Consider the following 27957-nt stretch of genomic DNA (forward strand, 5'->3'; position numbering starts at 1 on the left):
GTAATTAATAAATTCAAGACTTACCTAGCGTAGGAGCATACTTCGAGAAACACTGGTCATGAAAAAAAAATCTCCACAATGAACATAATGCTCAGGAGATTGGTATTGATGTGTTTTGCTGTTCAGTGTGAGATGTGCCCCTTGGATTTAATCCTGTATCGTCTCCTGAAATCAAACATCCTGTCCTGCCACATGCATCTCATTGCTCAGCAGATCACCCAGGCAGAGAGCAGGCTTAAAGATCCTTCACTCTCTTCTGTCCAGCCTGTTCCACCCTGGAGAGGGCTGAGCATACAGGTGACCACAGGTCATTTCAGAGAAAAACTCAAACTGATTCTCTAGTATCTGGGCCTTGGTTCTTTCTTAGTGACTCACACATACCTTTTTACCTTACTAATTACAGCAAAAGTGTAGTCAATAATTTTCTGTAAATTATTGACTCACAGTAATTTCTAAAGAGGCCATCCTCAGCTATATACTAAGCTGTACAAATTCCCCTCTCCAATTCAGCTCACACAGCTTAAATGCTTGCAATGGCTGTTTGGTTGTGGCTGCCCCTCTTCTCCTTAACTAGCCCTCCCACTCTCACTATCCAAAAGATGTCTAGTTGAGATGATAAATCTGAACTAATCAAACCCTCTAAGAGGGCTCATTTTAATGTAATAGAATACTGCTATCAATCAATGTTGTAGAATTTGAGAATAAATGGTCATGTGACTCCTAGCATGAATTACAGGTTACTACTATGACCAAACTTTACAAGCTTCCAGACCTCAGGGCTAGGGTTAATCCAAAGAAAAAAAGGTTACTGCTTACACTTATTGGTATTAACTTCCTTTTCATTATTTACTGAAACTAGAAAAAAGTATTCTATAACAAAATGTATACAATTTAGTAATTGTACAAAACATTAATCCAGCAAGATATTAATTACAGTCACTAAAATGAACACTCAACATATTTTTCACTGCCACTTCCATGAAAAGCTCAGAAAAAGTCACTGGCTAAAAAGTCACAACAAAAGCAATTTAAGCTTTACGTACAACAGAAAAGGTAAATCTTCCACAATAACAATGCAGACACAATCACTAAGAGGCTCTCCATGCTGCCATGGTTTCCTGGAATGTTTTTCAGAGTCCATCTTCTACAAGAGACATCATCAGCTTTCCAAGACCAACACTTGAAGCATTAGATGTAATACAAAATAAGGAGTTCTTTATTATTTATACAAAACTTGTACATTAAAAAAAATTAAGATTCAATAACTCTGCTGACCCCCTGAGGAAGCTAAGAGCGTTAGTGGGTCCATCAAAGAGCCCTGTGTGAATGTTTCAGTCACCAACCTCCTGGCCACAGGAACTAGGCACAGTTCTAGGGCCATTCACGTGGCTCCTTCACTGGCTCTGAAAGCTGACTTTCCCTTTCATTAGGCTCGGCAAGCAAGCCAGGGTTTCCTGGACAACATTAAAGAATATTATCTTCTCTGGCCCAAGCTAGAGTATTTTATCAGTATACAAGTTGATTTTTATTTCTTGAACACTTCCAATAAACTAGCATAAGCTTTATTACAACATATACAGATTTGATACAGTTTACAAAAAAAAACTAGATTTTTCAACTAAATAAAAATGTCTTTTAAGCAATTAAAGTTGGCTTAGAGACATGGTATTTTTCTTTCAAAACTGTGTTTCTACAATGATTTCTAAGGTCCCAGTCTTGCTTGTGCTTGACAGTCACCCTCATCTAAGCAACATTAAGAGCTCTGATGTCTTTAGTAAAGAATACAAAACCCTGTTTCTTAAAAGCCTAATGCTGAAAGACATGTTATAGCCAATCTAGACAAACATTTATATTTAAACATTTAAACAAAAGGCCTCTCTGAACAAATAGCCTGCGGAGATAAATACAGTGATTTGTTTTTCCTGATAGAACTATTTAGCACGTTTAACACATTATTCTGTAGTTTGGGAATAAGAGTGTTTCTTCCCTTGAAGAAACAGGTCCCCTTCTGAAGAATAATGCTGATTACCCCCCAAAATCAAAATAGACCAGCACCAAATGAAGTATTAATTTACAAATATGAACTTAGAACTTAGCTCTTACTTCTTGAAGTTCTACATCCCAGACTTAATAAATTAACTACAAAATCAGGAGTTTCATCAGCTACAGTATAATTTAAAAATCCATTTTCAACTGGCAGGGGTGAGGGAGAAGGTCAATTGCACTGATCACCATGAACTTCAAGAATTTCATCAAAACTTTTTTCCCAGCTTGTATTTGCCTTCAGAGGTGAGCTGTAGATTACCATCTCTGATGCTTTAACATACAATATTCTTGTTGAAATCTCTTCAAAGAGCACAGCATGTAAAGCACTAAACTGTTCGGATCTGAGGAGTCTGCATGGAAAGAACCTGAGACCTCTCTGAAAGAGCCAAAAACCAAGTGGCTGTCTCAGTGATCACATCTATTCATCCTCCACAAGACATTGCATTGAGCTTTTTTAATTCACAGATTTTATGTTAGTCCTTCAGAACCCAATGCCCATGTTCCAGTTCAGAACTGTCGGGCTATTCAGGCTGTCTTCTTGGTGCAAGCTCCTTGGAGGTCTTGTAAATTGATCTTCGACCTATGGTAGAAAATGACAAAGTAGCAATATATAAATATCAGGAGTGTAGAATTTTAACTTGGAACTACAGTAGATGAATAGCAAGTTTTTACACTGCATATTTTTTGAAGTATACGGGGAACATGTTAAATATATCTTTGAGTCTTACCTGTTGTGAATCATGTGACTTTTGACAAGATGTCCTGCTGCCAATGCTGCCATAAGTGACAATTCCCCAGCCATTACGGTCCCACACACAATTCGGGCAAGCTGCCGGGCATTTTCCCCAGGATTATCTTTGCATGCTCCTTGAACACCTAGCATCTGTAGCCAGAGAGAGACACAACAAGATTCACCGTTAAAATCATGAACAATTTCTTACTAAATCAACTAAAAACAGGGCAACTATAATGGCATCAGAATAGAACTAGACTCCACTGGAAGCACTAACTTTCCAAGACTTGACAGCCACACCTGACAGTGCATAATACCATAGCTAACATAATATTCACAGCCTGACTGGCAGTACCCTTAACTCAGTAGATGAACATTCATTTGCTCTCTTCATCTACTTTCTTATCTAAGCATAAGCTTAAACATGCTTATTTGGACACAGTGGATTAGGCTGATATGACAAAAGAGTTTTGAAAAGACCAATTAAAATATAGAGGTGAGTGATACATAGTCTCAGATAGAAAGAGAAACCCAGAGAGTCAGAACTAGGCTTGTGGACTCTATGCCTGATACATCATACCTGCAAACAGGCTTGCTGAGGTAGTAGGTTGGTCCCACCACCCACCGTTCCTATCTCTATAGATGGCATGGTGCAGCTGATATATAAATCTTCATTTGTGGGACCACTTGCTTCCATTAAAGTAATACAGTTTGAACTACCAACATTCTGTGCTGCATCCTGGAAACAAGAAAAAATACACAATATACTTCTTTCACTTAGAAAGACATAACACAAGAGAAGTGGAGGCTGGAGAGCTCACCTGTCCACAGGCAATGTAGATGGCGGTGACAATGTTTGCTGCATGGGCGTTGTAGCCTCCTATGCTCCCAGCCATGGCAGAGCCCACTAAATTCTTGTTAATGTTGACCTCAATCATAGCCTCTGTGGTAGTCTTTAATACCTACAAAACAGAGCTGTGTACATTTAGATGTTCCTCCAGAAGGTTCAGGGGAATGTTACCCAAATCTATCTATCTGCACCTCCAGAAAACAAAGTTTAGATGTGGCCCCATTTAAGCCCTGTCCTCCATTAAAAAATAAAATAAAAAAAAATCAGTAAAGTTTGTTCCTATGGATGATACACACAGACAGATGGGCAAGGTACAACAGTCATCTTTGATGGAAAACACTGTCCCATATATTTAACTTTATTTAAAATGTTAATACTCCTTTCCCCCATTTTTAAATACAATTAAAGATTACAAAATAAAAAAGATAAATTATCCATCCAATCACTCACTTCTCTGACAACCTTGGCTGGAATGACAGCTTCACAAACAACAGATTTTCCTCTTCCCTCTATCCAATTTATAGCAGCAGGTTTCTTGTCAGTACAATAGTTACCACTAACGGCTAGAATCTGCATTTCAGGGAAATACTCGTGAAGTTTTGAAAGTGCTTTCTCTGTACCCTGTTAACAAGAACCCAAAACACACACATATTAAACTGCATGAAATATTCATCCTTCATCCTTATGAGAAGAATTTGTATCTATGATATATTTCTAAGTATAATAACTATACTTCAAAGAAACTGAGCACAAAAGTAACAGCTGTTTTGTTAACCATCACAATTACTTTCTTGGTCAGGTATAGATTCCTAATGTGTTTCTTTCTCGGTATGAAAACCAAGTTCTTTGTAGTCATTGTTGAATAAGATGTAGATAAAAAATGATAATGTTAAAAATATTCAATAAAAATACTCATATTTATATGTCACTGGGGAATGAGTAATAAATTCCATCTTCTAGTTATTCAGCTGTTACCTAAAACCCCAAGTAATGAAGTCTGTAAAGAGAAGTGGGTCATAAGAGTCGATCTTGTGATTCGACTCTTATGTCGTTGAGCTTTATATTGCATAAAATACAAATAAGCCTTCCAATGACTTCCAATTAAATGGCATTAATTCAATTAACAACTCATACCTCAATAATCCAAAACATATTTATTGGCAATTAAAAAAATAATTTTATTGTGGTGAAACACATAAAATTTACCATCCTACCCATTTTTAGGTGTACAGTGGTAAGTATATTCACACTGCCATGCAACAAATCCCCAGAACTCTTTTTTAAGTTCTGGGATATATGTACAGAACATGCAGGTTTGTTACATAGGTATACATGTGCCATGGTGGTTTGCTGCACCTATCAACCTGTCATCTAGGTTTTAAGCTCCACATGCATTAGGTATTTGCCCTAATGCTCTTCCCCTTGCCCCCAACCCCCCGACATGCCTCGGTGTGTGTTGTTCCCCTCCCTGTGTCCATGTGTTCTCATTGTTCAATTCCCACTTACAAGTGAAAAGGTGTGGTGTTTGGTTTTCTGTTCCTGTGTTAGTTTGCTGAGAATGACATTTCCAGGCTCATCCATGTCCCTACAAAGGACATGATCTCATTCCTTTTTTATGGCTGCACAGTATTGCATGCTGTATATGTGCCACATTTTCTTTATCCGGTCTATCATTGATGGGCATTTGGGTTGGTTCCATGTCTTTGCTCCCAGAACTCTTTTCATCTCACAAAACAAAAACTCTGTACTTACTAAATAACAACCACCCATTTTCCCCTTCCCCAAACCCATGATAACCACCATTCTACTTTCTGTCTCTATGAGTTTGACTATTCTAGACACCTCATTCAAGTGGAATGATACAGTATTTGTCTTTTTGTGACTGGTTTATTTCATTTAGCATAATGTCGTCAATGTTTATCCATGCTGTATCATGTGCTATAATTTCCTTCCTTTTTAAAGCTGAATAATATTCCATTTTATATAGACATATACTTACACACACATACAAATACATCTAATTTGTTGTCCATTCATCCAACAACGAACACTAAGGTTGATTCCAATTCATGGCTATTATGAAAAATGCTGCTACAAACATAGCTGTACAAATATCTCTCTGAGAACTGCTTTCAGTTCTTTTGGGTATATGCCCGGAAGTGCGACTGCTGGATCATATGGTAATTCTATGTTTAAGTTGTTGAACTGCCATACTGTTTATTGGCAATTTTAAAGCTTATACAGATGCTCCTTGACTTTTGATAGGTTTATTAGGCTGTAAACCCCACATAAGCAGAAAATATCCTAAATTGAAAACAGACAGACGGACGGACGGACAGACAGATGGATGGATGAATGGAGTCAGGGTCTTGCTACATTGCCCAAGCTGGCCTCAAGCTCCTAGGCTCAAGCTAACTTCCTGCCTCAGCCTACCGTGTAGCGAGGACCACAGGTGTGTGCCACTATGCACAACTTTTTTTTTTATTGTTTGTAGAGATAGCATCTCACTGTGTTGCCCAGGCTGGTCTTAAACTCCAGACCCCAAGCAATCTTCTTGCCTTGGCCTCCCAAAGTACTGGAATTATATTGGTGTTCTTAAAGACAAATCTTGAAGTCTCTGGAAGAGGTCAGCTTCAAAGGTGGTCTCTTGACTGGATAAAGTTTTGAAATGTCAATACTAAGATTGTTCCCAGTCCTAAGTAAACTCAGGATATGTGTAATGCCAAGTCTAAATTAAATCTATCAAATGTAAGGAATACCAATCAACAAATGCCTGATTTGTTTTTTATAAAAGTACTTTCATTTTAATAAAAGTACTTTCAGATACTCTCCCTACACTTACCTTTGAAATCATGTTCATCCCCATGGCATCCCCTGACCTGGACTGGAAACGGATATAAAGGTTGCGTCCAGCTATACTTGTATGAAGTTTCTGTAGACGTGCAAATCTATAAATAAAAGATGCAAAGACTGTGTTTTATTCTTTTATTATTATTATTTCTTTGTTTTTTTTTTTTGAGACGGAGTCTCACTCTGTGGCCCAGGCTGGAGTGCAGTGGCTTGATCTTGGCTCACTGCAACATCCACCTCCCGGGTTCAAGAAATTCTCCTGCCTCAGCCTCCCGAGTAGCTGGGATTACAGGCGCGGGCCACCATGCCCAGCCAATTTTTGTATTTTGAGTAGAGACAGGGTTTCGCCATGTCGGCCAGGCTGGTCTCGAACTCCTGGCCTCAAGTGATCTGCCCGCGTTGGCCTCCCCAAAGTGTTGGGATTACAGGCGTGAGCCACTGCGCCCAGTCACAATTATTTCTTAATAAACTTACACAGTTCACATAAAAACAAATGTGTTAGCTTGAACTATACTATGGTTATCACTTGTGTTGATTATGCTACTTTATTAATTTTCTTTATTTGAAGTAAGTCTTATTATACTAATATTTCTCTCCTATTTGAAAAATCTTTTTTTCTAAGACAGTTCTCTCCTAGGCAAAGTAACATCTAATCAAAATTACTAGCTCACACTTTTTTTTTTCTTACTAATTTACCTCTGTGGAGCTATTCATTTGAATCAACATTCTTTATTTCCCCCCAACCAAGCATAAATATTACTCATTTTAAATGAATGGCTTTAAAGTTGATATTCTGTTATGTGCTCTTTAGCAGGTAATATGTTAACAATTATGTTTGGTAATCACAGAAAATGACACTGGTTCTAAAATAAACCAATAGATATAACTGTACATACAAATCCACTCACACACCTGCTAGTGCTGTCAAATGCCTCCTTTATCACTGCGAACCCTTCAGATGTCTCGAGCCAGGCTTTCACTTCTGCAGAGTCACAAGCACGTGGAAGACGCACAACTGGGCCACGAGTCATCCCATCTGCAAGGACTCGGCTGCTGGCACCTCCACCAAGCTACACAGGATATGTTAGAGAAGCAAGCACATGTTACCCAAAAATGCTCATGCTTGACCCAAAAGGTATCACTAATTGTCCTTAAAACTCTTCTCACTGCCTTACCTATGATGTATTTTTAAACTGGCAAATACATAAATGCCAACTTACACCTATTGCTCTGCAGCCTCTATTGGTGCTGGCCACAAGACAACCTTCTGTTGTTGCCATTGGAACCTGAAATTCTTTTCCATCCAAGCAAAGGGGTCCTGCCACTCCAACAGGGATGGGCATATATCCAATAACATTCTCACAACAAGCTCCCATCACCTAGAAGGTAAAGTCAGGCACCAAATGAAAATCTATATAGTAAATGCACAAAATTTTATCCAGCTTGTCAGTATAACTATCTTCAAACTTAATCCTTTAGTATGTATTCTTTTTAAACAAAATGTTTAATTCACCTTTAAAAAGTGTTTAAAATACTAAAATCTTTGAGTAATGACTATAAAAGCAGGAAATATATTTTTAATTTCTATGACCTACATCATAAGCAGAATAAAAAATTAGGATAAAATGATTTAAAAGGAAAATGTTTTATAAAACTATGTACATATATGAAACTAATTAAGAAAAAAGATTAAAAACATACAAAGCAAATCTCTCTTAATCGAGAAAATAACATACCAAGGAGTAATTATAATCCCTGTAAGGTAGGTACCGGAGAGAAGAAGGTTCTGAAAGCTTTTTGGAAAGTAACTGTCGGCGAATAGATACACCACGCTCATGAGTTTCCATCAGAGTTTCCAACTTGTAGGCTGGGATATGCTTAGCATTGACTAACTGGATGATCTCAGCATCACTAAGGAATTTTGCACCTTTCTAAAGAAATGGAGAAAAAAATGAAATTGGGGTCAGAGAGAGAGATGAAACAGAAGACTTGAAGGACTGTATTTCATGTTATAAACCATTTAATACGAACAATGCTAAGCTAAAATAATGTAATTTTTAAATTAAATCACTGTAGTTTTTAATTAAAAGATACCTCTGCAAAATAATTCATTTAATGCAAAAAATGCCAAACAAAAATAATATAAATACCGTATCATTAGATTTTACAATACAAAGACAGGCTTGCACTAATACACCATAAAAAGAAAAATAAATGTGAATTTAGCAAGGTTTCAAGTGTGTGTGTCAGATATAACAGCTATTGTTTAAACTCTAGTAAACTTTCTATTTTTGATATCCTGAACAGGCAATATATTCACATGGTTTAAAAACTAAATATTAAAAGAGATATAACAAAAAGTCTTCATCCCATCCCTGTCTACCATCTGCCCAGTTCTTTGCTACCTACACATAAATAGGTACCACTGTTTCATTGTGTATCCATCCAGAGATTTTTTTATGCATGATTATAAATATGCATATATATATATATACGCACACATATGGGTATATATTCACACAAGTGTTGGGCCAAAGGGTATGAACATTTACAATCTTATAAATTTTTATAATTTTTACAAATGTATTAATTTGAATAAACACGGTCCAATTGCCTTCTCACCACCAATGTAAGAAAAGACCTTTCCAGGCTGGGGGCAGTGGCTCACGCCTATAATCCCAGCACTTTGGGAGGCCAAGGCGGGCGGATCACCTGAGGTCAGGAGTTTGAGACCAGCCTGACAAACATGGAGAAACCCCGTCTCTACTAAAAATACAAAATTAGCCAGGAATGGTGGCGCATGCCTGTAATCCCAGCTACTTGGGAGGCTAAGGCAGGAGAATCAATTGAACCCGGGAGGCAGAGGTTGCGGTGAGCCAAGATCATGCCACTGCACTCCAGCCTGGGCAACAATAGCAAAACTCCTTCTCAAAAAAAAAAAAAAAACAAACCAAAAAAAAACCCAAAAAAACAAGAAAAGACCTTTCCCTACAACCTCAATAGAGTATGTTATTAAACTTTGGGATTATTGCCAATCTGATGAGTGAAAATATCTCAAGTCCAATTTTAATTTGCATTTCTCTTAGGATAAAGTTAATCACCTTTTCACATTTTTAAGAGCCGTATGTACTTTTTTCCTGACAATAGACTGATTATCTGCTCTTTTTAAAAATTAGATAAAAATTTAGTCTCATCAATTTGTAGGAGCTCTTTATATATTAGAGATTAGCCCTTTAGCCTTAAATATAAATTGCCAATATTTTTTCTTGGTTTATTAGCTGTCTCTTGACTCTGCTTGTGGTGGTGATATACATACATACACATACACACACACACACTCACAATCACCACCCTCCACAAAACTGGTACCAGTAATTCCATTTTGTGGGTTTATTCAAGGATCTTCTTTGCAAACACTAATATTAGCCTAATTTTTCAAAAGAATAGTAAGATAAACATTAGCTGGTTTATGTATTATCAATGCAAATTCATTCATTCTCTTAGTAAGTTTACTGAGCACCTATGAAATCCAAGGCCCTCTCAAGACATGGACTTAGCCATCTAAGAGCCTGATGTCTAATAATGGAGATATTCATGTAAATGTGATATAAGCAACAAGGTACGACTGCCATTAAAAATGCACAGTCTCTATATAAAGGATGCTTCAGAAAAGAAAGGTTACTTCTGTTTGGCGGAATTGAGGTAGGTTTCATAGAGATGCTAGCATTTGCCCTAAAGGTGTGAACACCTGGAGAGGGGGAGACATGTCAGATGACAAGAATAGGAACCCAGAGTTGGGAACTGTGTTTAAAGAACAATGACTAAGTTTAGCTGAAAAGTATATGATTAAAGAATGCAGGCCGGGCATGCAGTGGCTCATATCTGTAATCCCAGCAGTTTGGGAGGCCAAGGCAGGCAGACCACTTGAGGCCAGGAGTTTGAGACCAGCCTAGCCAACATAGTGAAATCCCATCTCTGCTAAAAACACAAAAATTAGCCAGAATGGTGGCGCATGCCTGTAATCCCAGCTACTCGGGAGGCTGATACACAAGAACCTGTGTATCACTTGAACCTGGGAGGTGGAGGTTGCCGTGAGCCAAGATGGTGCCACTGTACTCCATCCAGCCTGGGTGACAGAGTGACACTCTGTCTCCAAAACAATAATAATAAAATAAAATTTTGTCAAGTATACCTCAATAAAGCTGGCAAAAAATTGCATTTTACCAATAAACGTATTAAAATATATTTAAAAGAAAGAACCATATTAAGCAGACATGGATGGAACACGATTATTTGCATGAAAGCATGAGTAGATTCATATGGTCATGTAGGCAGAAGGTCCTGTTCAAATGTCAGAAAGAAAAGCAAACTTCCTCATGGGTATCAAGCTTACAAAACAAAACAAAAACAAACTTTCTTCTATCTTTGAAACTTGTCTGTGTTAAACTCTTTCTAGGCCTCAACACACCTATGAGAATACAGTAGTCACTCATCTCTATGATAAACAGTAATAAACTAGAAAGAGTTTTGACTCTGGAGTCAGAAAATCTTGGACCCTGCTATCAGCTTTATCATTTCCTAGAGGTACTACTTTGGGAAATTAAACATATCGTAGCCTCAATGTTCTCATCTGAAAAATAGATAATTGTACCTACCTCTCAAGGTTGTGTGAAATAAAGAAAGAAGATAGTATCTGTTAGTCATGTTACACCGTGCCCAGAACTTAGCTGTAGTGTTCAGCAGATACTAGATTTTTCTTCCTTGAAAAAGCTCCTTTGTAATGAAAAATGCCACATTGGAGTTTATGTTATCGTCCTCACCTCTGCATTCCCAAGTATCTGTAGACATTCTTCATTAGGCCGAGGTTCCCTGGGAAGTTCAATTTCAGGTTCCTGTGTCACCAGTACTGATGAAGTATCGAGTAAGGAGGAGTTACCAACCACAAATGTAGCTCTGTTTGGGGTATCTGTTTCAGCCACTAAGGGTTTTATAACCTCAACTGTTCAAGAGATCAAAAGAAATCTCACAACATGGCACATAATTTTGAAAACAGACTACTTTTTGACAAAGCAATGAAGGATTGAAAGCGAAGAGAATAACAAGTTACCTTTTCTTTCTCGGTTTATCCCTGTCTCTTCCTCTACTGAATCACATTTCTGGTTATTTCTGACCAGCATAGGTTCACGTCTACAACAATTGTCTGGGACTTTCTTTTGTGTCACTACAGGAGATGTGATAGGGTTTTTTAATGAGAGTGTAGATTCTGTCTCTGTTTGTTCAAAGAAGATGTACTTGACAGCCAGAAGGAGAGCTAAACTTAGGGTAATAACTTGTTCAATATCCATGCTGATCATTCTAAATAAAAGCAAATTAAAATATTATTCAGAAATGTAAAGGACACAATCTAAACTTATATTAGCATAGAGTGTTATGATTAATATATCACAAAGTAGATTTCAATTAACTTACTTAGAGAGATAAAACTGCCAGAGGGAAACACTTGGTTCAATTCTCTTGGACACATTTTCATCCAGTCCTAATGAAACCTTAGAAGTATCTGCTGTACTGTTTTGAGGAGAAGGATCAGCTATCCAGCGACTGTGAGCATGAACAAGAACCAAGCCTAGAGACTGAAATAAAATTTTTAAAATAATGTATCCTCTGCATATCAACAGAACTTAAATTTCTTATCCCTAGCAACTGGACAGCCAGACATTATCTCTCATAGCTTCCCCTTACCATGAAAAAAAAAAAGCCCCAAGCTTGCTATGCAACTAACTAAAGTAGTGACCCCACTGAACTACTGAAAACACCCCAAAGAACAGGCTTTCAACGAGAGATAAGGTGGAGGAACTTAAAAAGTCTGTTTAGGAGAGAGGGGCTAATAAAGACCAGGAGCCTCAAAGAAATGAACACATTAAGAAAAAAAGGAAGAAGGGGGTGCAATATCATTGAATGGGCCAAAATTGTAGAAAAAAAGAAATCTTAAAAAGAATGAGATTGGAACTGAGGATACTAAAAGAAGAAGAAAACTATGTCATTACCATAATCATCTTGACCCTCTGAGTTACAGGATTTGGCTTATTTTCTTCTTCTTCTAAAACTCGGGCAAAATGGCTGAGCTGCCAAATTGGACGACCCTCGCGGCTTTCCCGAGAAAGCTACAAATTAAGTCAGTGTGACATTAGAAGGTATTGATTCTGTTTAGGTAAACTGTGTAAGCAGAAATCTTACTCTTCTACTAATGCCATATGTAAGAATTGGTCTTACCTCTAATACCAAGGACACACAAGCTGGGAAGAAAGTCATGAACACGAAGTAGTTGGCAAGAACTGACATGCAGCCAAAGCAGCACATAATTTCAAGCTGACGTACCCCTGGTTATAGAAAAATTAAAGATATAACTAGTAAAGTCTACGTTATTTTTGATGCTGCATATATCACAAGGATATATTTGTCTTCCTGCAGGTGGACAAATACATGAAAATATTAGTACATTAAGCTCCTTGCCATTTACTGGAAATAGAATTAGCAACTTAGAGGTGATGCCAAGCCTTAGGAAACAGCAGGAATAACAACAGAACTCTAAGTCCCTCAAGAGCAAAGCTCTTGCCTTCTCTCATGTCCCCATATCACAATGCCAGGCAGAATGGTAGTGTTTAATACACAATTGATAAAACATATGTGTTTCCAATTCCTTTTTGTCAAGCAGTAGTGCCTTATTATTAAATAAGGAGAGGACAGGCTACTCTAACGGAGCAAAACCCCAGTGACACTATTGATCTAATCCCACTTGTTAGGAGAAAAGCAATTTGCCAATTAACCAAGGATTTTTTATATAAGTAGAATATCCTGCCAGTTATGCCAGTCCTGATATAAGGTCAAAATAATATTTTTTGTTTACCAACAAACTCTAATTTCAATATAACCTCTATGATGCCTACTGAAGTTCTTATAATTTTGGTTATTTCACTGATCTGTTTGGAAAATGATATAATACAAAATGCCAACTTAAGACTAAAAATTAACAAACATATTGTACTACAACTGTTTAAGGTATCATTTGGTAATCTCAAATAGAAAACAGAATTATAGAGGCTAGAAGAGACCTTAGATGACCACCAAATCCTTCTCCCTCACTTTACAAATAAACTTGAGTATAATATAAAACATATTTCTGATGTCGCTCAAATATAACAATGCTTTGAAACACAAATTTAAATTGTCCTATAAAAACTGCTCACAAAAACTCAAAGTTTTATTTTATTACCTACATTTTAAGATATAATTTGACTGACTAGAACAAGCATATATTGTATTTTTTTAATTCCCAATGCTTTGAAACATAAATTTAAATTGTCCTATAAAAACTGCTCACAAAAACTCAAAGTTGTATTTTATTACCTAAATTTTAAGATATCATTTGACTGACTAGAACAAGCATATATTGTATTTTTTTTTAATTCCACGATTACCCTCAAATGTGGAAATTCAAGAGACTACAAAATCACAATAACAAAAGCATTATAAATCAAACTACATTTTAAATAGTAGCTGAATATAATCTTTTCAAACTTGAGGCCATTAAAACCATACTTGACCAATGCTTTCATGACTTGACTATCTGCTATTTCTCTCTGCACAATATTCACTCATGTTGTTGCCATATGCTCTCCAGGCATTCTTCCTTACTGTGTCCCCAGATAAGTCTCTCTACACACAAAGAAACAGCACCAATCCACATATATCCAAGAAGCTAAGACTTTCTTCTTTTTGTACTGGCTTTTTCAAAGGGTTACTTCCAAGTTAATATGTGTTAAATCTGTCCTTTTTTACCCTAACCCAAATCTCTAATTATACCATTTCTGTATAGCTGTAAATGTCTCACTGTCTTCTCCAACCACAAATCTAATCACTTCCTTTGTCTACTTCTTTGACCATATCATGACAAAACTCATCGCCCAGCTGCTTTCCACATCATTATTATTTCAATGAATAATCCCATGGTTTCATGGCCCAACTATTACTTCCTGGCAAATCCCCTTCTCACATATTCTTTTGCTTGAATAAAATCAAACAAGTACATTTTCACCTGATCAACATTTTTTCTTGAGTGTAGTGGTGGTTACAAGACTATGTCATTGTCAAAACTCATAAAATTGTACTCCCAAAAGTAAATTTTAAAGTAAGTAAATTTTTAAAATTAAAAAATATTTTATTTGCTAAATAAAATCTTTGTTGAATAAAAGAATAAATAAATAATAATTTACTCTCAGAAAGTTAGAAGCAATATTACATTTTTAATATACTATCCACTGAAGAGGCCTAAACTAATGACAATAATTTACCCCCTTAAAAGTTAGATAATTTACTTATGAAAGAATGAGGCATCTCATTGAGGGCTCTAAGGTACCAGGAAATACACAGTAGTTAACCAAGTATGGTCTTTATAAGAAAGCCATAAAATATAATCCTAATGATTAGGAGACCTTCACACAGCGTAATATATTCCTTCTGGCAAATTTCCATGCCAGTCTGTAATTTTTATTCTGCATAATGAAGTCCTATGTTTGATATTAATATCTAATTCTCTACTATCCAATTAAGAATGAAGAAACATGTGTTGAAGCTAATGCTGGGTACTTGCTGAGATGTACTGCTTACTATCGGATTAAATATTTCCAATCACCTTATTAGGTGAATCTTACTCAGATCTGTCCAATTCCTGACTCTTTTCTCCCTACATGATAATTAAAACACAAAGAACCAAGTCACCAATTGAGTCTAAGTAACAGCAGGGGCTGGAAAGTGTTTTCCAGACCAACCTTGGAATGCAATGTTGGTTAAAAAAACAAACAAAAGAAATCAAATGAATAAAAATATCACAAAGTGGAACATAAAGAGAGGATGGCAGGAGTGAAAAATAAATCAGTAACCTGCTGCTAAGTTTCCACCAAAGCAAACAGGCCAGATATACCCACACACTAATATAATAAAAAATTTTAAGAGTAATTTAAAAGTCAGAATTTAACAATAAATAATACAAATCCAAGATGTTCTTTTTCCTCTTTAGCGACATACCTATTTTAAAATATGGCAAAAATTGCTTACAAACCTGACATGGTACCAACTCCAATCACAAGACATTCAACAAGAGCATCAAGGGTAAACGTAGGACCTAAAATTGCCATTCCACGAGCAATATTTTCCCTTACTTCATCCTAAAACAGATCAAACATATCAATGAGGGCAAGGGACAAAACAACTTTTTTAAATGTTAGAGCATCCTATGGCTTATATTAATATCAAATTACTATTCAAAGAGTAAAATATACAATATGATAAAACTAACAGGTATTCAAGATAGAAAGTATGACTGTAATATAAAGGATTTAAAAAAATTTTTTTTTGAGATGGAGTCTCACTTTATTTCCCAGGCTGGAGTGCAATGTGCAATGGCGTGATCTTGGTTCGCTGCAACCTTCGCCTCCTGGGTTCAAGTAATTCTCCTGCCTCAGCCTCCCGAGTAGCTGGGATTACAGGCGCCCGCCACCACGCCCAGCTAATTTTTGTATTTTTAGTAGAGACGGAGTTTCACCAGGTTGGCCAGGCTGGTCTCGAGCTCCTGACCTCAGGTGATCTGCCCACCTCGGCCTCCCAAAGTGCTGGGATTACAGGTGTGAGCCACTGCGCCCAGCCAAATTTTTAAAAAAGAACATATAGTGCCCTGATTCCCTTTCCACTGAATAAGATATTTGTTAGGAATATTCCTTTGAGGTAGTGCATTAACTCTGTCATTTAAATCACACATAATTAAATCCTACAACATTCTATATTTTTACCTACCATGACAGAAGCTTAGTTGCAAATTTTTTATGAGATCATATTAGTATTAATAAAACCAAACTTATTTCCTTGTTAATATGTTCAAATGATCACACACTTTCATCAATAAATAATCAGGGCAGAATTGTGTGCTATTTTATACTCAAGATACTCTGATATAATATTGTTAAAATGGTTAGGTTCTTCAAAGTGACTAATGAACATTAAGATGAAACTTAAAATAGGAAGTAATGCCAGTGTTAATTTAAGGGGTTTAAAAATAAATCTGGCCAGGTGCAGTGGCTCACACCTGTAATCCCACCACTTTGGGAGGCTGAGGTAGGTGGATCACTTGAGGTCAGAAATTAAAGACCAGTCTGGCTAACATGGCAAAACTCCGTCTCTACTGAAAACACAAAAATTAGCCAGGGATGGTGGTGCACATGTGTAATCCCAGCTACTCAGGTGGCTGAGGCAGAAGAATCCCTCGAAACCAGGAGGCAAAGGTTGTGGTGAGCCAAGATCTCGCCACTGCACTCCAGCCTGGGTGACAGAGTGAGACTACATCTCAAATCAATCAATCAGTCAATCAATCTACCCTGGGGTTCTCTTCCATTAGATCTTGTCCTGCTCTCTGACGTGTTTCACTAGGAAAATACTCTTATTTACCCAAAAATTATTATTACCATAAGTTCTGAAAACTTTCAAAAAGAAAAATGGGGGCAATTCCAAATTCCAGTAGCTACAGAATCATAATTGAGTTGTTAGATACAGGGGACTGTTCCTGGGGCACTTATGGAGACCAGTCTTGGGACTTGAGAATTAAACTTAAAACTTTGGGCAATTCTTAAATCTTGTGCTATGAAGAAACGCTATTAATCCTTCCTATTAATGTAAACTGAAAAAAGGAATACTATTCACATTCCTATCTTATAAATAATACTTACCTGTGAGTTGGAACTGAGGGCAAACTTTGCTAATGTGCTTGCTCTGGAAAGGTCAATCAAAAGTAGGAAAAAGGGCAAAGCTTCACTGGAAAAGAACAAAATGATCAGATAAATTTAACGGGAAAAAGTATGATTTAAAAAAAATTATTTTTAGAACAAAACCTTTCACCCTCCATATTGTATGATCCTGTAGTATGTGTACCTTTCTGCAGACAAAAAGGTATACCCTATATTTCTTTGGCATCCTCAAAGCTAAACATAATAGTTGCTCAAAATATTTGTTAAAAATATTTTTAATGTTAAAATGTAAGTATATTTACATTTAAACACCTTTTGATAATTTTGTATCAAAGTATCATCCTTAGTAAAAAATAACTCCTTGGATTACCATTAGGGAAAAAAAGTGGAATATATAAAACTTTTCATTGATCACTACCTGTGGAAGGATAAACTAAACAAACTTTCTGTAAACTAAATTGGCAATAATAGCACTAAAAAGCTCTTAAAAAAAAAAAAAAGCAAAGCTCTAAAAAAAGCAAAACCACTGTCTCACTTCTAGGAATGTATCTTAAAATGATTACGAATATGAACAAAAATTTCGTTACAAAGACATTCATCCAGTGTTGTTATTAATGAAAAAAATTACATAACCTAACAGTCCAACATTAGATGATTAATAAACTACAAGACGTTTAGACAGAAGAGAATACATATAGCCATTACAAACAATTTAGTTTAACATTAAGGACATGGAGGCCGGGCACAGTGGCTCACGCCTATAATCCCAGCACTTTGGGAGGCCAAGGCAGGCGGATCACTTGAGGTCAGGAGTTTGACACCAGCCTGACCAACATGACGAAACACAGTCTCTACCAAAAATACACAAATTAGATGGGCATGGTGGCAGATGCCTGTAATCCCAGCTACTCAGGAGGCTGAGGCAGGAGAACTGCTTGAACCCGGGAAGTGGAGGTTGCAGTGAGCCAGGATCATGCCATTACACTCCAGCCTGGGTGACAAGAGCGAAACTCCATCTCAAAAAGAAAAAGGGACATGGAAAGATGTTGATAAACTATTATTAAGCATAAAGAAATTATAAAACAATATATATGATATCAGATATTTTCTTTAAGTATAAAAACAGTAGAAAAGGATATATGCCAAAATATTAATAGTTATTAAAATTAGCTAATAGTAAAATTATACAAAAAAATTTCCCCTTATTTTCTTAACTTTTGAAAATGTACCCTTACAGCATGGGGAAGAAAAGTTTTTTAAAATGTATTTTGACAGAAAGTATATTTAGGTTTTAAATACTTACTTTAAGCCTGTCAATTCTTTGTCTAAGAAGTGAATGACAACTGTACTGAATACAAAACTTGAGAAAATTGTGAAGAGGCCAGCAATACCTAAAATGACAAAAGTTCAATACTAAAAAAACTTTATCCTTTACTACACAAATAATAACAGTGTCACACAGCATTCTGAGATAATACTAGTTTACTCCAAATTATTAAGGTCTCAAATTTCAGAATGTCTAATTGACAATAATAAGGAAACTATTCAATGCATGCAGCACACTTTCAGCAATACACATATTTCCAAATACATGATTTGAATGAACAGGTTTATTTCCATAGCAAATCAAAAATCTGATGACACCAGAAGTTAAATATGTAAAACTATTACCCAAAATATATTTTGATCCAAGCTGACGTAAATTCTGGAACTGGAAGTAAATATACAGGATTGCTATGCATCGTGTTATTGTCAGAATTATAATGTCACTGCTCAAAACATCCTAATAGGAGAGAAAGAAAAGGAAATTCCAATAGCTTTGACTTTTAAAATAAGTAATCAAAACTAAGAATTTTTATTTTGCATGTGTAATTCATTTATATATTGTCATGAGAACATAAATGTAAGCACAATACAAGTCCAATAAAAATATCAAACCTACAAATCAAAAGTTAAATCCAACTTTTAATCAAACCACTGTGGTAAGCCAATACATCACCACAATTTATTTTTTTTTGAGACAGGGTAACATGCTGTTACCCAGGCTAGAGTACAGTGGTGCAATCACAGCTCACTGCAGCCTCAACCTCCAGGTTCAAGGGATCCTCCTGCCATGGCCTCCCGAGTAGCAGGACTACAGGTACATGCTACCACACCCAGCTAATTTTTTAATTTTTTTTGAGATGGAATCTCGCTCTGTCGCCCAGGCTGGAGTGCAGTGGCGCAATCTCGGCTCACTGCAAGCTCTGCCTCCTGGGTTCACGCCATTCTCCTGCCTCAGCCTCCCAAGTAGCTGGGACTACAGGCGCCCGCCACCATGCCTGGCTAATTTTTTTGTATTTTTTAGTAGAGACACGGGTTTCACCGTGTTAGCCAGGATGGTCTCGATCTCCCGACCTCGTGATCCACCCGCCTTGGCCTCCCAAAGTGCTGGGATTACAGGCGTGAGCCACCGTGCCCGGCCTTTAATTTTTTTTTAAAGACTGGGTCTTACTATGTTGTCCAGGTTGCCCAGGCTGGTCTTGAACTCCTAGGCTCAAACAATTCTCCTGCTTTGGCCTCCCAAAGTGCTAGGATTACAGGCATGAGTCACTATACCCGGCCCACAATCATTTTTGACTATTAGTCACTTATAAAAGATGTATTTCTCAAATAAAGTCAATTACATTCATTTGTAAAGACAAAGCAAAATAAGAGCATTTCCAGTGCATTCCATGTAAGCAGAAATTTGAGGTAAGTTCCAAAATACTAAAATAAATATTTTACTCATAACTTTTAAAAATTATGTACTCCCTATAGGGGCTTAAGGGCTCTTCAGAAATTGAAAATGTAATTTACTTTAGTCAATATCAAATTAACTTCACTAACCTCTTCAAACTTTGGACATTCATAATTCCAACCACAGATCTTATTGTTACCAGTAAACATGTTCATGGACATCATGCAGATGGTCAGTGTCACTGTCCCCACTATGACTTCCCAGGGATGGGAGGCCACAAAGAGGCCATGCATTCGAAAAAGTCTTGACAACATTGTAGCTACAGAATCCTTGGATCCTGGAAGGAATATCAAGTGTGAACACTTAGTATACAGCTCATTGTATTTTTAGGAAAAGATTTTAAGGAAAATTGTGCTATAAACCCTGCTTTGTATGCACAGTGTCCCATACATATGACTATTTGATACTGTTCCTTATAATTCTGGAAAATAATTATAAAATTAAGAGAACTATGTTATTTCTTCTTCACTCAAATAATAAATCCTTTATTACTCACTGGCAACCAACTTTAAAGCAGCCATTTCTTAAAAATTATATGAATTCAAACATTTAAGATCAAACCAGATAAGTATCTCGACCTTATTACCTAAGCCTTGCAAGTAGAAGAGCAATCAAGCAGAAAACAAGTGAGAAACAGCTATTCACATTTTCTAATTACCTAGATATAAAATGCATGTTAAGTATCTTCTTCATCATCTACATTCTGATTACACAAAAGGTAAACACCCAAGAATCCACTTGCTGAGTGTCCTGCTATAAATCATGTTAGTTTATAAGATCCTCAAGGGCAGGGACCTCTTGTACTTTTTCATTCCATAGAACATATAGCATAATGTCACTAGCAAAAGGGTGTTTAATAAACCTTCCTAACATTGCTGCCAACAGAAAAAAAATCTTTTCTGATAGATGTTTCTACATTAATAAAACAGGGTTAAGAATTTTGCTGTGGTGGCTGCTTTTCTTCTAGCAGAATCATCAACAATAGTGCTAGAAGACCAATGGAAAAGCATTAGATGTGAAAAGCTCCAAACTTTCACAACTAATCAAAAGCTGGAACAGTACTAGAAGAGGATGACTGGCTGAAGTATCTGTATATAGCATTCAAAAAAAATTCCCAAAAGAACATATAGAAGATTTTGATTTAGTGACTACCATGACTAAATTTCCTGTTTGCTAAATAATAATTCTGATATTCTGATTTTGAAAACAAATCTTCTATTACCATTGGTCTCCACAAATAAACCTGCAAGTCTTACTTCTTTCACTAAAATCAATGCCTGTGATAAGGCATATTAGTAACCTGCAAAAATCAACCAAAAAGATTTAAAAAGTGAGCTCATTAACTGCCACTCTAGCAAGAATTCAAATGAATCTCACATTTAGTAATAAATAAAAGTGATTCATCTGTTGAAGACAGACTATAAAAAGGCAATCAAGTAAGTGAAAGAAAGCATTAATCTATTTATAAAGGGTTAGGGGAAAGACCAAAAAAAAAAAAAAGAGCAGCTTTAAGGAACCAAAGCAAATACCAAGTGTCATCTCTCACTGCATCACTCCATGTTCTCTACATTTCAGACATACCACACCACTAGCTAAACAGTTTTCAAACTGTTGATCCACAACAACTGCATCAATTACATCATGACATCAATTTTGTCGTTAAGAACAAACATTTTTAAATAAAATAAAATAGAAAACAATATTATAAAAAATAGCTGTTGGGTAAGCCAGGTAGTATGGGTAGGTATTATTTCTTAAAACTATGTTTCAAGAAACTATACATATATAAGTGTGTGTCTGGCTTTTAAATTAACGTGTATTTCCTACTGTGGGTCACAGTTTTAAAAAGCTGGCAGTACCTAAAGGAACATAAATGTGGCATGTACCTGCCTGTGTTTACTCATGCTTTTTCAACCTTCCACCCTGAGTCTTATTCATCAATTTACCCTCCAGTACCTTGCACTCATATACAGCATTGCTCAACAAATGCCGGCTTAAATTCTTAAGCTATAGTAGCATGTATTTTATGACACATCTTGAAACAGACCTAAAGACGACTTTTTTTTAAGGCACCTAGATATGGATGTAACCCATGCCCTCTAGTTTAAGGCTAAATGCAGAGCATTCAGGGAACTTATTAATGGGGTATGGGAAGGAGAAACATTTTACATACAGGCTGAGTATCCCTTATCCAAAATGCTTGGGACCAGAAGCGTTTCAGATTTGGGATGTTTTTGAATTTTGTAATATCTGCATTACATTTATTAGCTTAGCATCCCTAATCCAAAATCCAAACTCCAAATGCTGCAATGAGCATTTTCTCTGAGTGTCAGGTTGGTGCTCAAGAAATTTCAGATTTTGGAGCATTTCAGATTTCAGATCTTCAGATTAGAGACAGTCAACTTGGAACTATCCTGGAAAATGAACAACAGCAACAAAATACTTTCTATTAAATTAGCAGGTACTTGGACTTTTAAGTATTGAAAATCTTTAATCAAATCTTAGATTTGAACTCTACTTAATTATAAACAGAAGACTCACTCACTAAAAGGCTAGATTTTCATCATGGTATTCTATCACATAATGTCTTTCCTACATTTAAAACACAACTCTACCAACTGTTCTAAAGGATCAATTAGCATAAAAGTTCCAGAAAGTAAATTAACTACATGTTTCAAAATTAGGTCAAAATTATTTCTAACCCTCTTTCCCTGAAAAAAAACACTTCAGCTCAGATTATTCCTCATTAAGTCAATCAGATTCATTGTTTTAAAAAGTTAATTCATTTGAGTTAAAATCTTAGCTGCAACCCAGAAGGAACACTAACTTGTGAACAAATTGGTTTAACATCATAAACCCATAATTATACATTAGACACATTATGTTTTCCCTCAAAAGATTTTATGGTGGCATTGTAATTCTGGGACTTTTTTTCCTAGGTGTAAAGTCATCTTTGCAATATTCAAGGAAAAAAATTACACATGATTCTGTCAGCCGCCCCTAAACACAGAGAACTCCACCTATTTGGAAACAAACTGAGCAATCTTATGAGGGTGTGTCAAAAGTAACCATAATTATAAACAATCTCATTTCTCATGAACATCCTCCCCGTTGCCCTGTGATTATGCAAAGCATTTACATGCCATAGAATCCAATCGTCCACCTTCATCAGCAGTTGCAAATGTCACAAGCAGGCTACAGGATAGCTCCTGCAAATTAAGTTGACAGTATTTATGCAATGCTGCAATAAAAATTAATTTTACTTAAAGAAACAAATAGGCAAGGTATGCCTTACTTATTCAGACTAAAAAGTATGCTGCAAACATTTTACAGATTCTTTAAAAGAATGGATAATTCTTAAATGTCAATCCAATCTGCTACAGAAACCACCTACCATGGCCAACTGCAGAAAAGGATGTTTTGGCATCTTACTTCCTCCTACTCAGCACTCCGCCTGCATTACACATTCCAGTATTTGATTATATACTATTTCACAGTGTTCTCAAATTAATAAATGTGTACATTTTGTCTCTTTGAAGCCAAGAACTGCGTCTTATATGGCAGTCATTTTCAATCCCAACAAGATCTAGCATTCTGCTGCTCAAGCTGGTATTCCAGAAAGAAGGAAAAAAAAAAAAAAAACGAATCTTGCACTGGCAATCAGGAAATCTGGATTCTATACCCAATTAGCTCACATTCTATTACATGTTGTTTTTTAAGTCATATCTATTCTCTTCATTCACTTATGAAGCTAGAGCTCCAAAGTTCTCTGACAAAGATAAGTGTTAAATGGAATCATGTGAAACTGCTATTTTTGTAGGTTAGTTGAATTTTAAATACTGGCAATTTCACATGGGTCAACCTAAGTAGACCATGTAATTCCATAATGTGGCTATCTATAGTCTAGAAACTAGACCATAAAGGAATACAAAGAGTGTGTGCATGCACGCATACTCACACTCTTATCTTGAAATGGTTATCCCACATACCCGACAATTTTCATGTTAATGCTGTAACCTATGTGCAATTTTGTTTAACCTTCATGTTACTAATTCCCATTTGTTTTGGCCACCAAGTTTATCATAAGTTCTGGAAGAACACTACAACAAAGCAGGCCTGCAAAATCCAGCCTATCCCCAAAGTACTGTCCAGGTCTTTGCTAGATTATCTCTAAATTGCAAAATGCCTTTCACTGCAGGAAAATAAATTCATAAGTAAACAAAAAGTACATTCTCTACCTTGTGGGACGCCGAAATCATGCACATTTAGTATAGCCCAGAAACAAATGCTTCCTACGACTCTGCAGGACCATGTCTAAGAAGGAATATCCTCAAATCCTGGAATATTTCAAACGACTACTTAAGAATGGAGTACATCGACCTCCTCCTACTGCAGAAATTAACTGTTCTATATTTGTATCTCCAAGGTACATTTTTCCTAAAAGAATATCAGCACCAAGGGGACTACGCCTCTTACCAAAAAAAAAAAAAGGGGGGGGGAGAAGAATCTTTTGAGTGATTGTGCGAATCCCCGCGTTGGGCTCCGCATCCTCTCAAGCCGTTCTCCTGTAAATAACCAGACACATCTACACCAATCCACGGTTCTTTCATGGCTCTAAGTTAGTCAGCAGCATTTACAGAGATCTTTCCCGTCACCTAAAAGAAAGGTGCTAACGAACAGCAGTTCCTGGGCGTGAATGCCCGGATCCCGGGATGCAGGCGCTTCTCCCGTCTGCCCTGCGAGCTGCCGGCCCGACAGCCCCATAGACCCCTAGCATTTCTCGAATCCGGGGGCCTCCGAGGTCACCCTGCCTGACACCCTTTCCGCCCCGATTATCGTGACCGTGCAGCCAGCACTGCCTACTCTGACTGAACAGGGCCGATGAACGCAGCTACGCCCCGCGGGTCCACCGATGATGACCGCAGTCACGAAGAGGCCAGACCGCCGCCCGCCTCTGAAGCCCACCCCGGGACCTTGGGTTACTCCGGCACTGATGCCGGCCGCCGCTCGGCCTGCCGGGCCTCAAGGACATTCCTTGCAGTCCCCGCGGGTCCGGGCTGCCACACCGACAAAGCGCAACCGCAGCCCCCTCCAGGTCCGCAGTAGCTGCCGGTAGCCACTTCCCAGGGCCGAGGGAAGCTCCAGAATTGCCACCAACACAGCCCAAACCCCGCTCCCACCCATCTCCGCCCCGCTCCCCGCCGCCCCGGCCCCTCTTCTCGGCCACCGCCCGCCTCACCTCCAGATCTCACTAGAGGCCACCGAACCCTGGCGCCGGCGCTCAGCCTGTCTCCAGTTAACGCAGACGCGGAGCGTAAGGAACCTTCACCTTACGCACGCTCGGTGCCGGAGGAACCTTCGACCAATAAGAGAGGATCGTTCGATTGTCTAGCCAATCGCCTGGGGGCTGCTCGGCCTGACGGCGCTACGTCACGAACGGTCGCCTTAACAACCGCCCACAGCTCTCTGCAGGGCCAAGAACAGGCACCGCACCATCTCTCACCATGGCTCGGCCAACCAATAGCCGTTCGAGTCCCAGCACTAGGGCCTGCCTATTGGTCCTAGTGCTGTGGGGGCGCACGCATGGCAGCTGCCTAGGCGGAGGCGATAGGGGACCTGGCGGGTGGAGTGTCCCACAGCCTCAGTGCCTGACCCGTGCTCGTCCTGGCTGTAAGAGTACAGTAGGAGGCAGTGATAGGAAGCAGAATCGGAGCGTGAGGGAAAACGCAGGGTCAGGTCGATGACTGAAAGCTCAGTTACTAGCGCGGGAGAGATGGAGGGAAGTGGAGGCGGCCATGAGAAAAAGAGGAATATAAAAAAGGGAAGGTGGCGACGGGCACCTCAAACCTGTAACTGGCCGGTAGCCGAAACCAGCGCTTTCCCGAGATTTACCCATTAGTGTAAATGGCTTCGGTCACCTGCGTCTCTCTCTTGTGTGCGACATCCATTGCATACTGGATTCTCTCTGAAATGTGCCTCTCCTGCGTCTTCTGTGCGTTCCTTCTGCTCTCCGCCTGGTGCAGGACTTTATTATCTCTTACTTAAAACAGTGCAATAGCCTCTCCTAACTGGTCTTCCCAGTCTTACACTCATGCACTTTCCAATCTGTCCTGCACAACTCCCACATGCAGTATGTGGCATACTACTTCCTATTATGCCATAGACCCAAATCAGCGTTTCTCATTGTCTACCGGATTAAAGAAAGAACCTGTCACCACTAATATGGCCCCACCACACATTTCTGACGTATCTCTACTTTCCTGTGCGAACCTTACAGTTCAGCCAGGAGTAACTGGCCCTTCTTCAGTCACACTCAGTACCTTTTTACCTCCCTGCTTATGTTCTCTTTGTTTACCTTGGATATGCCTACCCATTTTAACTGCTGAGATCCTAAATACCCCTTAAGGACTTTTTCATATACCACCTCCTTTCCTAATTCCCTCAAACACATCATCACTCCCGACCTTGAAAACCCATAAAATTTCCATAATATTTTTTTATTTGTCTTACTATCGTATGTGGAAATTTATTAAGGACAGGAATTGTATTTCACTCAATTTTTAAAGCCCATATTTTGAAACACATTACCAAGAAAACACTAAACACTCCTTAGTTTTAATAAATGATTATAGATTCTTATAATCCTTATATAATAGGTATTATTCCCATTTTACAAAAAAGTAAAAATTAAAGTTTGTCAAGCAACTTGCTGTAGATCACATAATGAGCAAAACTGGAATTTGAACCCAGATCTAATGCTTACGCTGGTTCTACTGTTCCCCACCGCTTCAGTGTAAGACCTTCATTCATATCTCTTTACCAAATGTTGTGCCTTTGAAATGCTCATTATGTGAAGTACACACTGTGGTTGGCATGGGAGATATAGTGACAAACATGACAGATATAGTGCCTGCCTTTATGAACCTTGCACAGTAAAGAAAACGGGTGAACTACCCAAAGATTGCAGTGTTCTCTTAGCAGCCTTGTCAAAACAAAAGAGAAAAGTGTGTAAGTACCGAGAGCCTAGAACCTGTCATATTTTTAATGCCGCTAGAAGTCTCAAGGGCCAAATATCTCAGAAGTTACAGGTTGTACACATGCCTACTAATGTAATTCAAATAAGGACTATAAAGTTGTTACCAAAACAGGCTTTAGCCCAAGATTTAGAAATTTTCATTCGCAAACTGCCTAATTGAGAACTCCAATAGGAATATGAGTTCCAAAGCAAGCAAAAAGAAATGCCAGTTGTCTAGTTTTATGCTCTTAAATTCTATATCATTCCCAAAAGGTATTTCAAAAGAATCTTTATAGCACTTAACTAATAATTTGTACTTAGTGATAAATCACAAAATTTGGTATGGACACAACGTAGAAAGGGAGGGTGGGGGTAGCGCCAAGGAAGTCCATGTGCCGCTTCCTCATATGCATTTAACCCTTCAAGGAAAGAGTTTATAAAAGTATAATTTTTTTATTTTTAGAGACAGAGCCCAGTCTGGCGTGCAGTAATGTGTCCGGAATTGGTGGGTTCTTGGTCTTACTGACTTCAAGAATGAAGCCGCGGACCCTCGCGGTGAGTGTTAACAGCTCTTAAGGTGGCGCGTCTGGAGTCTGTCCCTTCTGATGTTCAGATGTGTTCGGAGTTTCTTCCTTCTGGTGGGTTCGTGGTCTCGCTGGCTCAGGAGTGAAGCTGCAGACCTTCACGGTGAGTGTTATAGCTCTTAAGGCAGCGCGTCCGGAGTTTTTCCTTCCTCCCAGTGGGCTCTTGGTCTCGCTGGGCTCAAGAGTGAAGCTGCAGACCTTCACAGTGAGTGTTACAGCTCATAAAAGCAGCGTGGACCCAAAGAGTGAGCAGTAGCAAGATTTATTGCAAAGAGCAAAAGAACCAAGCTTCCACACTGTGAAAGGGGAC

At 38.0% G+C, this 27957-nt stretch overlaps 1 protein-coding gene across 5 annotated transcripts; it reads right to left on the minus strand.

Moving 5' to 3' along the window:
• Window positions 1-821: 821 nt before the first annotated feature.
• HMGCR (3-hydroxy-3-methylglutaryl-CoA reductase) lies at window positions 822-27957 on the minus strand. Of its 5 annotated transcripts, none has more exons than XM_019013522.4 (20): window positions 25967-27957; window positions 20138-20325; window positions 18941-19052; window positions 18573-18660; window positions 17252-17336; window positions 15595-15700; window positions 12750-12856; window positions 12524-12640; window positions 11949-12109; window positions 11587-11834; window positions 11300-11478; window positions 8216-8410; window positions 7700-7858; window positions 7392-7549; window positions 6472-6577; window positions 4080-4250; window positions 3601-3741; window positions 3360-3518; window positions 2775-2929; window positions 822-2626 (listed from the first exon to the last, which is right to left on the minus strand). In XM_019013522.4, the coding sequence occupies exons 2-20, from the start codon at window positions 20300-20302 to the stop codon at window positions 2572-2574; spliced, it is 2667 nt and encodes an 888-aa protein (XP_018869067.1). In that variant the 5' UTR covers window positions 20303-20325; window positions 25967-27957; the 3' UTR covers window positions 822-2571. The 5 variants fall into 5 exon arrangements, with proteins under 5 accessions (XP_018869067.1, XP_004058753.1, XP_018869068.1 ...); XM_004058705.5 differs by lacking the exon at window positions 25967-27957 and adding an exon at window positions 25288-25434; XM_019013523.4 differs by lacking the exon at window positions 25967-27957 and adding an exon at window positions 23443-23667.

Source organism: Gorilla gorilla, chromosome 19, assembly GCF_029281585.2.
Source record: "Gorilla gorilla gorilla isolate KB3781 chromosome 19, NHGRI_mGorGor1-v2.1_pri, whole genome shotgun sequence".
Taxonomy (NCBI): Eukaryota; Metazoa; Chordata; class Mammalia; order Primates; family Hominidae; genus Gorilla; species Gorilla gorilla.

Excerpts from the sequence above, each read along its gene's own strand:
- HMGCR (XM_019013522.4), bottom strand. The coding sequence starts at position 20,302 with ATGTTGTCAAGACTTTTTCGAATGCATGGCCTCTTTGTGGCCTCCCAT. Across the intron at positions 12,857-15,594 it reads TGGAGTTGGTACCATGTCAG|GGGTACGTCAGCTTGAAATT; the intron begins GTTTGTAAGCAA and ends TTCTATAACCAG. Across the intron at positions 2,627-2,774 it reads AGTCACATGATTCACAACAG|GTCGAAGATCAATTTACAAG; the intron begins GTAAGACTCAAA and ends TTTCTACCATAG.